The 13,369-nt window shown below is 36.7% G+C and overlaps 1 protein-coding gene and 1 long non-coding RNA gene across 2 annotated transcripts in view; one reads left to right on the top strand and one right to left on the bottom strand.

Moving 5' to 3' along the window:
• Nucleotides 1-4,548: 4,548 nt before the first annotated feature.
• areg (amphiregulin) lies at nucleotides 4,549-10,389 on the bottom strand. The gene is made up of 6 exons (XM_077522671.1): nucleotides 10,261-10,389; nucleotides 9,711-9,857; nucleotides 9,265-9,493; nucleotides 8,850-9,020; nucleotides 5,296-5,423; nucleotides 4,549-4,904 (listed from the first exon to the last, which is right to left on the bottom strand). The coding sequence occupies exons 1-5, from the start codon at nucleotides 10,295-10,297 to the stop codon at nucleotides 5,330-5,332; spliced, it is 678 nt and encodes a 225-aa protein (XP_077378797.1). The 5' UTR covers nucleotides 10,298-10,389; the 3' UTR covers nucleotides 4,549-4,904; nucleotides 5,296-5,329.
• The window catches only part of LOC144019537 (uncharacterized), a 14,084-nt gene continuing 8,855 nt past the window's right edge, over nucleotides 8,141-13,369 (top strand). The window contains exons 1-3 of the long non-coding RNA XR_013283699.1: nucleotides 8,141-8,344; nucleotides 8,859-9,031; nucleotides 9,757-9,877. This is a non-coding gene — a long non-coding RNA (uncharacterized LOC144019537). The remainder of the gene's footprint in view (nucleotides 8,345-8,858; nucleotides 9,032-9,756; nucleotides 9,878-13,369) is intronic.

Genomic DNA, 13,369 nt, shown 5'->3' with positions numbered 1-13,369 from the left:
AACAGTAAACTTTATGTATGAGTGGAAATAATCAGCGAGAAGCCTCTCTGTCTTTTTGTTTTTTGCTTTTGGAAGATTTGCTCCTTGTTGTGAAGTGAGGTGCATTCACTGCCACCACAAAGTGCTGTTTGCTCATAAGTAGTATTGCTACATTTACCTTAAAAAAACTACCGTAATTGAATTACTTTACTGATTACTTGATTGTGAAAGTAATTAAACTACTAAGTTACTGATTATTTAATTTAGCAAGTAATTAAGTTAGATTACAAGTAACTATATTATACATTCAAGAGATGCTGACAACCCCACTTTACATAAAATTGACAATCTTCTTTGTCAATATTGTGAATAAATTAATGACATTACCATTGATTTCAATAGGGTAAGTTCATTTATAATTCCAGTTGTCTAACTTTCAACCATGGGTATTAAATGAATTAATTTCACAAGTCATGGTACCACTATTTTTTTTTATTATGTATAGTTTTTTCATACAGTACCCGAGTGACACCAGCTTCATACCAGTTACTGCTATTGATACAAATATATTCTAGTATTCTTCTATAGACACTCCTATTTGGGCATTGTGAGCATTTTTGCATTACCCGAATCATTTGGACTTGCTCGCTCTTAAACTGATGTGTCAACAAAACTCAATTTCATGAGAACTCACAGGGCTTGACATTCTCAAGATGTGTGAGGGTCACACCGCACAGGAAAAATAAGGGTCGGGTTTGTGCTGAGATCACCCCACAGGAGGTCTGAGGTTGGTGGGCTCCGAGACCACCACATCACACAGGAAATGTGTCTCAAAAAGACGAGAAGAAAAAAACCCAACCTTTGTTTAGATAACAACAGTTGATACATTTATTTTTTTTAATGCATTTTGATTCACAAATGGAGTTGGTTGCTTATTTAGAAAACTCTGTTTGATTGTTGTAATAGTGGACTCTGTGGCATGTGTCACCACCAGGTCGTGCTGTCTGCTAATATTGAGTGGGTGGCAACTTTTTATGATAACTGTAATATTCTTGAGCAGCATGATAAACTGGTGCGTACATCTGACTCACAGCTCTGTGGTTTGGGTTTGAATATTGTACATCAACGTCCATGTTATAGGTTTCCCAAAGACTAAATTGTGATTCATTTTATTTTCTCTTTAACCAAATGCAGTGGTGCCTTGACGTTACGGTTTAATTTGTTTCATGACCATGCTGGTATCTCACATTTTTTATCCCCATTGAAAATAGTTGAAATGACGCTACTGCCAAATAAAACCAATGGCATTTTTTTTTTTTTTTTTTTTGTAATGTGTTTTTTTAAGAGGATAAAAGCACCTTAAAATAATTTACTTTATAAAAATATCAATTGAGGACATAATTGAGTGAATCTAAAGACTTAAACAATATTTGTCACATTTTTTTGCTTCAATCAACATTTCGTTGCTCCTTCTGGTGTGCGCACCATGGCCACCTGGGGGCAGTATAGCACATGGAAAAAACCGCATCGATTACATGTTATGAATGAAGTCAAATACTATTTTGTAACTTTAATACTGCGTATGAGTGCCCTAATATGTGACTACAGGATTGTCTCAGAAAAATTGAATATTGTGATAAAGTCCTTTATTTTCTGTAATGGAATTGAAAAAAAAAAAGTCATACATTCTGGATTCACTTGGAAACACTTGCAGGTGTTTTGTGTTAATTAGACGATTCAAATGATTAGTTGAATAGCCGACTAGTATACTTTTTCATGATATTCTAATATTTTGAGATAGGATATTTGAGTTTTGTTTCAGCTGGAAGCCATAATCAGCAATATTAAAATAATAAAAGGCTTGCAATATTTCAGTTGACTTGTAATGAATCCAGAATGTATGACATTTTTGTTTTTTTAAAATTGCATTACAGAAAATAAAGTAATTTATCACAATATTCAAATTTTCTGAGACAGTCCTGTATACTGTAAATATGCTTCAACACATAAACAACTACAATGATAAAACAAATGAGATGGGGAATACAAATGGATAAAGGCGGACACAAACTTTATTTATGAATACGCATGATTATGCTATAGGACACTTCATTGTTGCATTGTAAATATTGTAGCTTACATTACCATTGCAAACTTAGCAACATAGTGGCTTTATTTAGCACACTTCCTACTCCCCACGACAGATTTTTTATTTTTTGTGACGAGCATAAAAATCTGGCACCTAATCACGACATGAGCTGTTCACCCCTCTGTATCCAGACTGCAAATGAACGACGCTTATGCTTTGTCACCACTGCCCATTTTAACCAAATGCCAATCTCGGAGCCTTCAGAGTGAGGACATATAATATGGGCCAAATAATGATGATCAGTTCAGGGCTTTTTTCAAACTGAATAACAATATGGGGAAGTTGAAGAAAATAAATTGCGGCAGTCGGAAGTTCGGATCTCTCATCTGATATTTCTCAAATCAGCTGTAAGTGTAAACTATAATCTGTCCTGAAAAAAAAAAAAGCCAATATACTTCAAAGCTACCTACAAACTAACTGACAGCCTATATGACAACAATATTTTGTATGTGTGATTTAACGAGAGAAAAATGTCCCATAAAAAGGTGAATGAATGAGAGATAAAAACGGAACCACACCCTGGAAATTCCAGGTGTCCTCTGTTTGAACTCGTAATGAAAGGTCTTGGAATGACCAGCCAGAGCTGATGTGTTTACCTGGTTGCCATGGTGACACACGCACAAACATTCAAAGGCCCAATCTCGCCACACCCATATAAACCTATTTCATTGGATGAAAGTAACTTCAACGTCCGCCTACGCCGCGGGGATCCCACATTTACATGCATGCACACACGCACGTGCATACTTGCGTCACTTGATTTACCGCTTATTCACTGCCTTTGACACAGTGGCGAGTGGTCATAATAAGCTATTAATGCGGTGCATGCCCACATGCCCAAGCCCTTCAGCCCTTCAATAAAATCATTGAAATAATTCCAGTTATACAATACCTTAGTTCTACTGCTTTGGTCTTAAATTCCTGTGTAATTCCTGTTTTCCTTGAGGAGATGTGGAAAGCCGACAGCAGTGAGTTTTTTTTTTTTTTTTTTTTTTTGAAGTGCCAACAGTGGATAGTTGGCACGCACGAATCATCGCGATAAACGGGTCTCTCGCGAGAGGAAGCTACGCTTTGTAAACCGGAAGGCCAACAGCTTCCGCACATGCGCAATGAGAAATAAAGTTGTGTTAGTCCGAGAGGTTGTTTCTGTACGTGCGTTTTTCAATGGCAAAAAGGCTGACAGTCTAGCTGCATGCCTGACAACGCGCATGTGCATAATTAGCTTACTTGGCTAGCAGTCAGTGGCCTTGCGTCCCGGAGATAGAGGGCCCTCAAATGCCAGATTTCATGCCCGAGGAGGCTCCGCGGTCCTCCATTTTCGGTCCAGCGAAAATATCATTTCAAGTGGTCTCCCTACTGGAGTAATCATCACGAAAACGGGGAAGAATTTCGTTCCTCACTTTCAAGAAAGCAGTACGAGAAACATTAGTGGCTAGTTGCAGTTAGAGGTGAGCAAACTTTATTGGTGGTTGAAAGCTCTTGCGGCTCTTCTGCGATGTCATTTTCCTTCTCCCGGGTTGAGCCCACATCATGGGCACGAGCCAGTTCCGAATACTGCAAATTCCAATGAATTGGCAAATTAGATTTTGTCATTTCACTCACCACGGAGCTGGTTACATTACAGTGTGTGCGTATCAACCTGCGTCAGTCCTGAATATCCATCCATCCATCCATTTTCTTGATCACTTATTCCTCACAAGGGTCGCGGGGGGTGCTGGCGCCTATCTCAGCTCGCTCTGGGCAGTAGGCAGGGGACACCGTGGACTGGTCGCCAGACAATCGCAGAGTCCTGAATATTTCCGCTTTAATTTTATGCCTACACAGCGGTATAAAATAATAATTAAATAATATTTAATATTGAAAAAGTCACCGCTCGCCACTGCTTCGACAAGTATACTTGTCAATTATATATTTTTTTGAGCGGGGATAATGGGGGAGAATCTGATTATGCGCCACTGTAAATGTCAAACTTGGAAACAACTTTACTGATGCCCAACCACCGGTAGATGACATCATTGCCCAATTTTATATGAAATAAACACAGTTTCAGAGTCCATGGGAGTAATGGCTGTATTTTAGCAAAGCTACATTTTTCTACTGTAAATTATAAAAGAACGGGACGAAGCAAAAAGTCGGGAGTCTATTCTGTGATTTGGTAGGTTTGGTTTATATATAATTATTAAACGTAATATTGCGTGGGTATTGAAAATTTTGAAAAAAAAAAAAAAATTTTTTTTTGAAATTTTCTAAAATGGCTGGCAGAGAATGAGGGCTAAATTGAAAAAACAAAACAAAACAAAATAAACTTTTCAAAAACAAATCATTTTGTTTTGATTCTGTCTTTCAGTCCCCATAATGTGAATGTGTAGATTCATGTAGTGACAAAAGGCATTAAAACAAACACAAAAGTCAGACCCAAGTAACACTGAGACAATTTATTGTTGTTTAAACGTCATCTCTTTTGCTCACTGCAACGAGATGACGACAGTTTCTCTGACCTATATCACAAGAGCAGTGCAATAAATAAAACTTAACGCTCAACATCCCCACATACAGACATTTGTGTAATAATAATAATAATAATAATAATAATAATAATAATAATAATAATAATAATAATAATAATAATTCAACATGCAAACACTCATACAGATAAATAATCACACTAAATAAATTAAATAAATGCTAAGAAATTATGGACAGTTTACGTTGCATCTAATGAAGCATTTCTTCAATCTTCTGCTTCTGGCCGTCTGTAGGAACTTCGTGACGCTGGCTGTGGAGACAGGAAATTAAATTACAAATATGTAAGTACAATTTTTCATTTTCCAACATTTCAGCGCAGTAATGTCCGAACTGTCCATCCTTTTACAGTGGATACAATAATTAAAAAAAGAACAACACGCTTTTCTGAGTCTTGTTTTGATGAACTATTTTAATGTGGCTCATAAAAGAGTTTTTTTTTTTTTTTTTTACTTTATGGCTCACACGATGACACCAACAAAAAACATTTGCACCACCAACACACATGCGGGCTTGTTTTGTTTTGTTCTTTATCAGATGGAATTTGGAGGACTAACGCAAGCAGACGACGTGTACGTGTTTGTCATTTCCTGCATGTGAAAAACTGCAAGTGGGTTTCATACGCATGATGTGGCAGAATTTACCTCCTCCATGCTGGTGTGCTTGCTTCGCTCTCTGTCACACCACAACATCACCGGCGGGTTTCTGCAGCTTCTGCTGCTCCGACCAGCTGCCCAGGTAGGACGCCAGGAAGTTTTTATGTGACCTGTAACTGCACAACACAACATGTAAGCAAAAGTGTTAATTTAGAGATCAAAAGTGACACCTGACAGGTATTCAGTGGATAATAGAAATCACAGTTGTTGTTGTTGTTTTTAATTGCATAATTTTTCATGAAAATGAAAGTATGAACCACCCATTTTTAGTCATCTCATAGGCTGGACATTTTGCCACTGTTGTTGACTGAAAATGACATCATAGTTGCTCATGGCTCAGATAACGACCAATCACGGCTGACCTGTTTTCTGAGTTTGCTCATGTGACGTTTGCAAGCTGACCCGTGATTGGTCCATACCTGAACATTTAGCAACTGTGATGTCATTTTAAGACAACAGCAAGAGTCAAAATGGCCGCCCCCTGAGAATGACAAAAATGGGTGGATTTTGCTATTTTGCAGCTTCATTCATTTATTAATCATAATAATATGTTTAGGGCTGCATATAATATACTATTATCATGAAAAATTTTGGGTTGACCTACCCTTTTAATTAAATAAGGTTTCTAAATGATAAATCATTTTTTTCTCCCATAACTCTTTTACTGCCAACAACTACATATACCCACGTTGGATATGTAGTAAAGGCAAACAATATTCTTTATTTTTATTCTTGAAAGATGAGTTAAAATGATCGCAAACGGCTTTTTTTTTTTCGTTTTTTTTTTTTTTTTTAATAACGTGTGGCAGTCAAAGAGTTAAGATTCAAACTTTTCTTTCTTTTAAAGAGAAATATAGCTTCTTTTTTAAATTCATAATTATTATTTTTTTCTTTCCATTGTAGTGCTAGGCTTCACAGCAATTTAGGATATTCAATTTGTGTTTCTGGAACATTGTGATTTTTTTTTTTTTTTCAATTACAGGAAACTACTGAAACGTATTTTTTTCTTATGATTTTTTTTTAACAGCTGTTATTAGCATTGCAATATTTGTCAACATTTTCGTAAATATTTGTATATTTTTTTATTTCAATTGGAGGAAACTACTGAAACATGTTTTTTTTTCTTATGATTTTTTTTTAAACAGTTGTTATTAGCGTTGCAATATTTGTCAACATTTTCATAAATATTTGCCCGAATCTTCAACGCAGAATAGATACCATATCTATTAAGGTGAATGTTACAATTTTCAAATAGGGATTGCTCCAATTAAGTTTTATGATCTTCTTCACCTACTTTTGTGACATGGCGCCCATCTCGTGATGTTTTCGGCATCGGTATAATAAATTCCACTCACAATCAATTTAGTGCCAATTAAGTCATAAAGTCCAGCTTTGTGGACTTTGACCTGCTTTTGAAGATATTTGGTTACATATTGATGAGCGGATTGCAGGTGAGCTGTCATGCCAGCCCACCATGAATCACTTTCAGGGGGTAACATGAAGTAAGAATGAAAGAGGTCCTTCCTGTGATGACGCCAACCCACCGAGGGTGTGCTAGGGTGTGTTGTGTGCTTTCTGATGTGTCAGCGTATTTGGATGGCAACTCACAGGATATACGTGCCCATTTGAGTGGTTTGGCTTGGATGTTTGGATTTTTTATTTTATTTTTTTTATTTTTTATCTGATGTAATCGCAACATAATCATTGCATGCTTTCCTGCTAGTCACCCTACATTGCGTCATCCTTGTTACACAGTGAAAAGTATGAATTTCATCACATACTACACAATACTTTTTCACTTTTAAACTTTAGAAAATAATAATTGTACAACACCATAAATGAATATTTCATCAGATTTTTGTCATTGCTCATTTTTGTAAAATTTTAGTCATTTTTTCTTATGTTAATTAATATGTCTTTTTTTTCCCCCTCATCATAGGGTTACATAGAAATGTATCGTATTGACTTGAAAAAAGGCTCCGACACTACAGCACCACATTAACAGACTGCTATTTAACTTTCAATCAGGTATAGGAGGAGCCATGTCAGCCATGTGAAGATAACACTTATGCGCAGCAAAATGGATGATGATGTCTGGTTGGGTGGAACTATTTGAGAAAGTAGATTTTTTTTTTAAAAGAAGATTTTGGATTGGCTCTCATTTGATACAGTATATTCATTTGATACAGTAGCCTATAAAGTTATGTTTTTGAGAAATAAAATGCATGTCTTTAAACATATGTTTCTCATTGAACAGCACCAATATAATACATGTACTAAGAAATTTTTAAAAGCATATTGAATTTTTTATTTTATTTTGGTCGCAAATACACACGGGCTATGATGCTTATTTATTGATTGATTGAATTGTTATTTTTTATTTATTTATTATTATTATTATTATTATCATTATTATTATTATTATTATTATTATTATTATTATTATTATTAATTCAATCTCTGGTGTAATAACCTTATTTATTGATTGATTGAATGATTATTTTATTATCTGTTCTCATTGCTGCTAGACATGTAAATTTCCCAGAGGGAGCCATCCCAAAGGGATCAATAAAGTCAAGTCTAATTCTAAAGAGGGAATTTGCAATTTAAAAAAAAACAAAAAAACAAACAAACACTTTTTGCTATCTTGTTAAAACTGTGAGTATGAGTTGACAGTTGAAAATTAGCAAAATGGTTGTACAAAATAATAATAATAATAATAATAATAATATACTTTTTTCTTTTTTTTTTACCTTAAATTTTATTTTTTAAGAAACCACAGACTGCCAATCACTGTCTTTTAGTTGCACCCACTGGTTTAGGTTGTAGTGGATTATCATTAAAGACATAATTAGGAGAAGAAAAGAAGCTTTGTACTTCCTAGGAAACATTGGGCTGCATTATCGAAAAAAATATAGTCTTACACTAAGTGTTCATCACATAAGTGCCGTTTGGCACAGGAAGTTCTTTGTAGCCAACAGGCAGACAGTATTTTCTCTACCTTCTCTTATGGGTTATCCTTGATGAAACATCATCTGTAAGTGATATTTTAGACTCTATCACATGTGTAATGTAGATTTAACACGGTTTATATGTGAGCTGAATGAAAGTTAGGGTTTGTTGACCTGAAAAGGGAGTAGCTAGCACGCTAATGCTAATCGTGATTGCTAACTGCTTAGCATAGGCAAGGTTTGCTGGTGGTGTCTGAAAGTAATTACTTCATACAATTCAACCTTAGTGGTAAAAATAAAACAAAAAAACTTAGAGAGCAGATGCGGGAGTGATTATTTGAATATTTGATGGAATAAATGATAGACTAAAAGATGCTAAAAAGATTTAGTCATGACAAGCCTAATTCGGAGTTATAGTAACACTTTTATGAATAAGCCATTCTACTTACCGCCGTGGCTAACATTGGCTTGTTTACAGTGCACGTCTCAATTAGGGGAGTAACTTTGGCCATTCATCTCCATTCAAATCCTGGCATCATATTTCAAAGAACAACCCCCCTTTTTAAAACCCCAGTGTTCTTGTGTACTCACTGTGCGCAGGCCATGAGCATGACGGCGGTGCAGCTGATTAAGGACAGAACGATGGCGATGACGACCAAGGTCATCTGGACCCACTCGATGTCGCTGCTGCGCTCCGACTTGGTCCTGATGGTCTCCAAAGTTTGGATCCCGCAGCGCTCGCCGTCGTAGCCCTTCATGCAGCTGCAAAAAAGGTGACATTCATTAGAGGTGGCAAAAGTACTTTTAGAAAATTGGGTTATTTTACCCAAGGTTGAGGAGTAAAGGTGATCAGAAATATAAATATAGAGATATCTATTTTTAAAGACATACATATATTTTCCTATGTATGACAGCTCGTGCATTTCACCTTTTCAAGTATACCTTCTTTGTTCTTTCCCACCATTTACATGCCAGCACCATAAATAAGAATTGTCCGTGCACTCACATGCACACGGGCTCCTGCAGGCCCTCTATGCGCTGGCAGGAACCGTGGATGCAGTAGCCCAGGTGGGTGGAGGTGCAGGGGTCCTGAGTGGTCTCCATGGCCAACGTGTTGTTGCCTTGGGTGGAGAAAGTGTGCTCGGGCTTGAACGCCGTTGTGCTCCTGCTTTTCTGCTTGTTCTTCTTCTTGCTTTTGCCTTTCCTCTTCTTCCTGTCATCTCTCAGGAACGCACCTAGAAGAAGTACAGAGGATGAAATTTCTTTTAATCGTTATTTGTGTGTTCTACATGAACAACAATTCAACTGTGAAATTGATATTTTCAAGTTATGTTCTGAATTCTGTCATTTAAACCAGCTCGTAGTCTCAGATTGCATATATCATTTTTAATGGTACAGAGCACTACAAATCCTCAGTGCCAAAACCTTTCAAATGAATGCACAGAAACGCACTTGCGAGTTCCTCAAAGTTCACGTCGTCGTCTGCATTGCCTTGTAGAACCTGAAGGCCCTCCCCTGAGGCTGAGCCCACGGTCACGCTGCCGAGCTCACTGGAGGACGATGCCTCAGATCCCTGAGTGCCCAGAACACTGAAAAGTACTGAAAATATGGAGTGAGACGTAAGTCAGGACACATCTGAGCATAACATCCTTGCATATTACGTCCATTAATTTGAATCCAAAACTCAAAAGTGCTATTATGATAGATAGATAGATAGATAGATAGATAGATAGATAGATAGATAGATCAGTAAAATCATTCCTAAAAAACATAACAAATAGACATTTCAAAATAGTTCAGTCTGTTCTCACACATTAGTTGAACCAGTAAATTGCGTAGAACAATTCATTTAATTTGTTAAAAAAATACTTTCTCATGTGACACAGTGGAAAGCCAATTTGTCGTTCAATTTTGTGCCCTCAAAAGTAAAAAAAATCTCCGTCATTGTGCAAAACGAGTCCTCGCTTGCGTCAAGATTCCAAATTTTCTTTTCCTTACTTACCGAAGCAGAGGAGGCAGGTGAGGATGAAGGTGTTCATATCCCAGGAGGAAGAGCGTGTGCGGGGAAGTGTTCAAGTCCGATAAGTGTGAGTGAAGGAGACTGAGCTGTTCTCTCTTATCCTCCGCTGGGTTGTGGGCAGCTTTTATAGACATACGCCTGCCTTCGTACTACAAGGAGAAACATGGGTGTGTGCGTGTCTGTGTGTGTAATGATTAACAAGCTTGCGGCAACAAACACATTTTGCATCCCCAAACCAGACAAAGTGCCACCCTGCGGCAATAATGAAAGCGAAGCAGTTGATATTCCATTCATATATTCCGTATGGCCTTTCTTGGCTATTATAACACTCACCGGCCGCATTTGTCCTTCCCGCCTTAATTGTTATGACTTCCTCTTTCCTTATTTGGTCACATAGCACTTTGTCGGTGGTCATTCGTCTGTGAAACTGTCTGAAACACACGCCGTCATCCGGGAAATGGCACTTTAAAAAAGAAGTGTCTACTGAGTACTACGCTGAATTATACTGTAATGAAGTGATTTTCAAACTTTTGAAACCAACTACTAACATAATGACAACATGCAGTTGAGTCGAATAGTACACCTGTTCATCAAGAATGAGAGGTTTTATTCCTAAAATGTATATTTCATATTATTAGCCCACTGTAACATTATTCACAGATGAATCATTCGACACTAGAAAGTGAATTGATTCATTCATACATGTTTGATTTTGTGCTCAATTGTGGAGATACTGTATAACATGAAACTATATTTCACCATTTCAGTTTTCATGAATGAATGGATGGATGGATGAATAGAAGGATGAATGAATGAATGAATGAATGAATGAATGAATGAATGAACGAATGAACGAACGAACAGACGGAGGGACAGATGGCGTGATGGTGGGTGGTATAATGGATAAATGGATGGATGGATGGATGGATGGATGGATGGATGGATGGATGGATGGACACTCTGAAAGTTGCTACTATGCATTTTTGTCACTGTCTGCCACTTCTCCTTGTCCTTTAATCTGCTGGCCTGGACAGCTTAGCCTGTACTTGTTGCTAGGCAGAATTTGTGTGGCACTATCATTTGTTGGATTGTAACATGGTGGATTGTTTGTGCCAAAATAAAAAACAAAGACGAACAAACAAACAAAAAAACATATAGCCAATTTAATGTATAGCTCCATTGTAGCACATTTTAATAACTATAATAACTAATTATTTTTTGACAGACAAACTTACTGACATTTTAAACTATTTAATGGATTTTATGTAAATATGTCCGAGTTGGCTGTGTATGACGTATGTGTTGTGTTTGTATTTGATGAACCAATACTTCGTGGTCCTATTTCTGTACATTTTGGGCGGTGTGGGAGGGTGTGACTGTTGCCGCTGTTGTTGTGTCTGCACATCCTCGGTGTCTCCTTGGAATCCCTCTGCGTGGAATGCTGGGAGTTCTCGGCATCTTTTGTTTTTTGTGTTACGTGCCTTCGTGCTGGATGGGCTGGTTGATATCAGCGTGGGTGGAAAGTCTGACACAAAGCCTAGAGGGAAGCATCGCATAGTAGCCGCCCTCATCACACAAAATCTAAAAATAGCTTCATTTCTCAGGACAAAGTGCACCAATGAACCTGCGGCTTCTATGTAATTAGGAATAGCACAAACACAACCATTACAAGCACTCAGGTGTCCTTTCGGTGTCTGAGTACAGGATTAGCCCACAGCTGTACCTCATTTAAAAACATATAGCCAAAGAAAGTAACAAACACAAAGAAAGAAACACAGCTCCTGATCCAAAGCAAATCACATCATGTGTCGAACATGTCTGAAGTAGTTTGTATTGTACAAGCCATAAATGTGAAATGACAATAAATTTCAAGTTTAATTTGTTGTGGCTACGTTCACAGTCACGTTACAAATCATCTTTCAAGATAAATAAAATTAAATGTCGTTCATTCATTACAACCATGCAAAAAACAAACATTTTGTAAACCATTTTTAACACGAAAAATAGCACTTTATACTTTATAATAACATACAGTGATAATGTACTTCTGCTACTCTTTTTGTTGTGTGCGCCTTGGCCACCAGGGGACAGTATAATCCATACCGACATATTACAAATAGATGTGATAATGAAACAGAAAAAGACCGTAGTAACTAAGATGCATTGCTTTATTAAAAAAAATAAAAATAAATAAAAAATAAACTGAAATCCCTTCATCAGTATTTTTATAGATTCATTTTTTGAGTAGTCTATTTTAATAATAGTCTATTTTTATAATAGTACCATTTTAAATTAATAATAGTCTATTTTTTTTAAAAAGAAAATAAAGTATTGTTTCACAGGTGTACAGTAATACGAAGACTAGACTAGACGAAGTTTTGTTTTCGAAATGTTCTTGTAAAATATGACTCTTTCCCTTTTAATCTTTAACTTTAATACAATACTATTATGACGCAACCTTGGGAAATCCGAATTTATTCTCGTAGATTGTGACGTTTTGATCCCGCCAAAAAAAACAAAAACAACTTTCTTTCTTCCCCAAAAATGAAAATGCAACATTGACATACATGTAACATGAAGACTTTCTTTTTTTTTTTCTTTTTTTTAATCGACAACTTTTTTATTCCTATGGCATTTACTATTTAGGTCCTTGAAAATTTCCCCCCATTCAAAATATTTGATAAACCCTTGAAAGTCGACTTCAGTCACGTTAGACTTTTATTTTACATGAATGTACTGTATCACTAACGTTGTCCCAATACTTCTGGACCAAACTGCAAACTGTCATCATCGTATGCCATTAACTTAATTCAAAATGTGCGTGAGCTACGTGTACACTGTTTTTTGAAATTGTGTCAGAGCACATGCAGATGCAGATTAGTGCAAATAAGCTTCCACTGACTACTGACACGCAACAATGAGATCATAACCACAACGTGCACACAACTCGAAGAATAGCTCAATTCTCTCGAATCCGGGAACGATGCTGCAAATGTCGGGTTAATGTTTACGTGTAATTATCGGTCTCATTAGCATAGAGAGCACGCTGACATGACTGATTCTGTAGTTAGAAACAGCTCGCTGGGTCTGC

Source organism: Festucalex cinctus, chromosome 5, assembly GCF_051991245.1.
Source record: "Festucalex cinctus isolate MCC-2025b chromosome 5, RoL_Fcin_1.0, whole genome shotgun sequence".
Taxonomy (NCBI): Eukaryota; Metazoa; Chordata; class Actinopteri; order Syngnathiformes; family Syngnathidae; genus Festucalex; species Festucalex cinctus.
This window is presented reverse-complemented; position numbering and strand designations above follow the sequence as displayed.

What these genes read in the sequence shown, in the direction of transcription:
- areg (XM_077522671.1), bottom strand. Translation starts at nt 10,297, where the DNA reads ATGAACACCTTCATCCTCACCTGCCTCCTCTGCTTCG. An exon ending in GAACTTTGAGGAACTCGCAA is followed by an intron (nt 9,494 to 9,710) that starts GTGCGTTTCTGT and finishes TACTTCTTCTAG; the next exon opens with GTGCGTTCCTGAGAGATGAC. An exon ending in CTGCAGGAGCCCGTGTGCAT is followed by an intron (nt 9,021 to 9,264) that starts GTGAGTGCACGG and finishes CCTTTTTTGCAG; the next exon opens with CTGCATGAAGGGCTACGACG.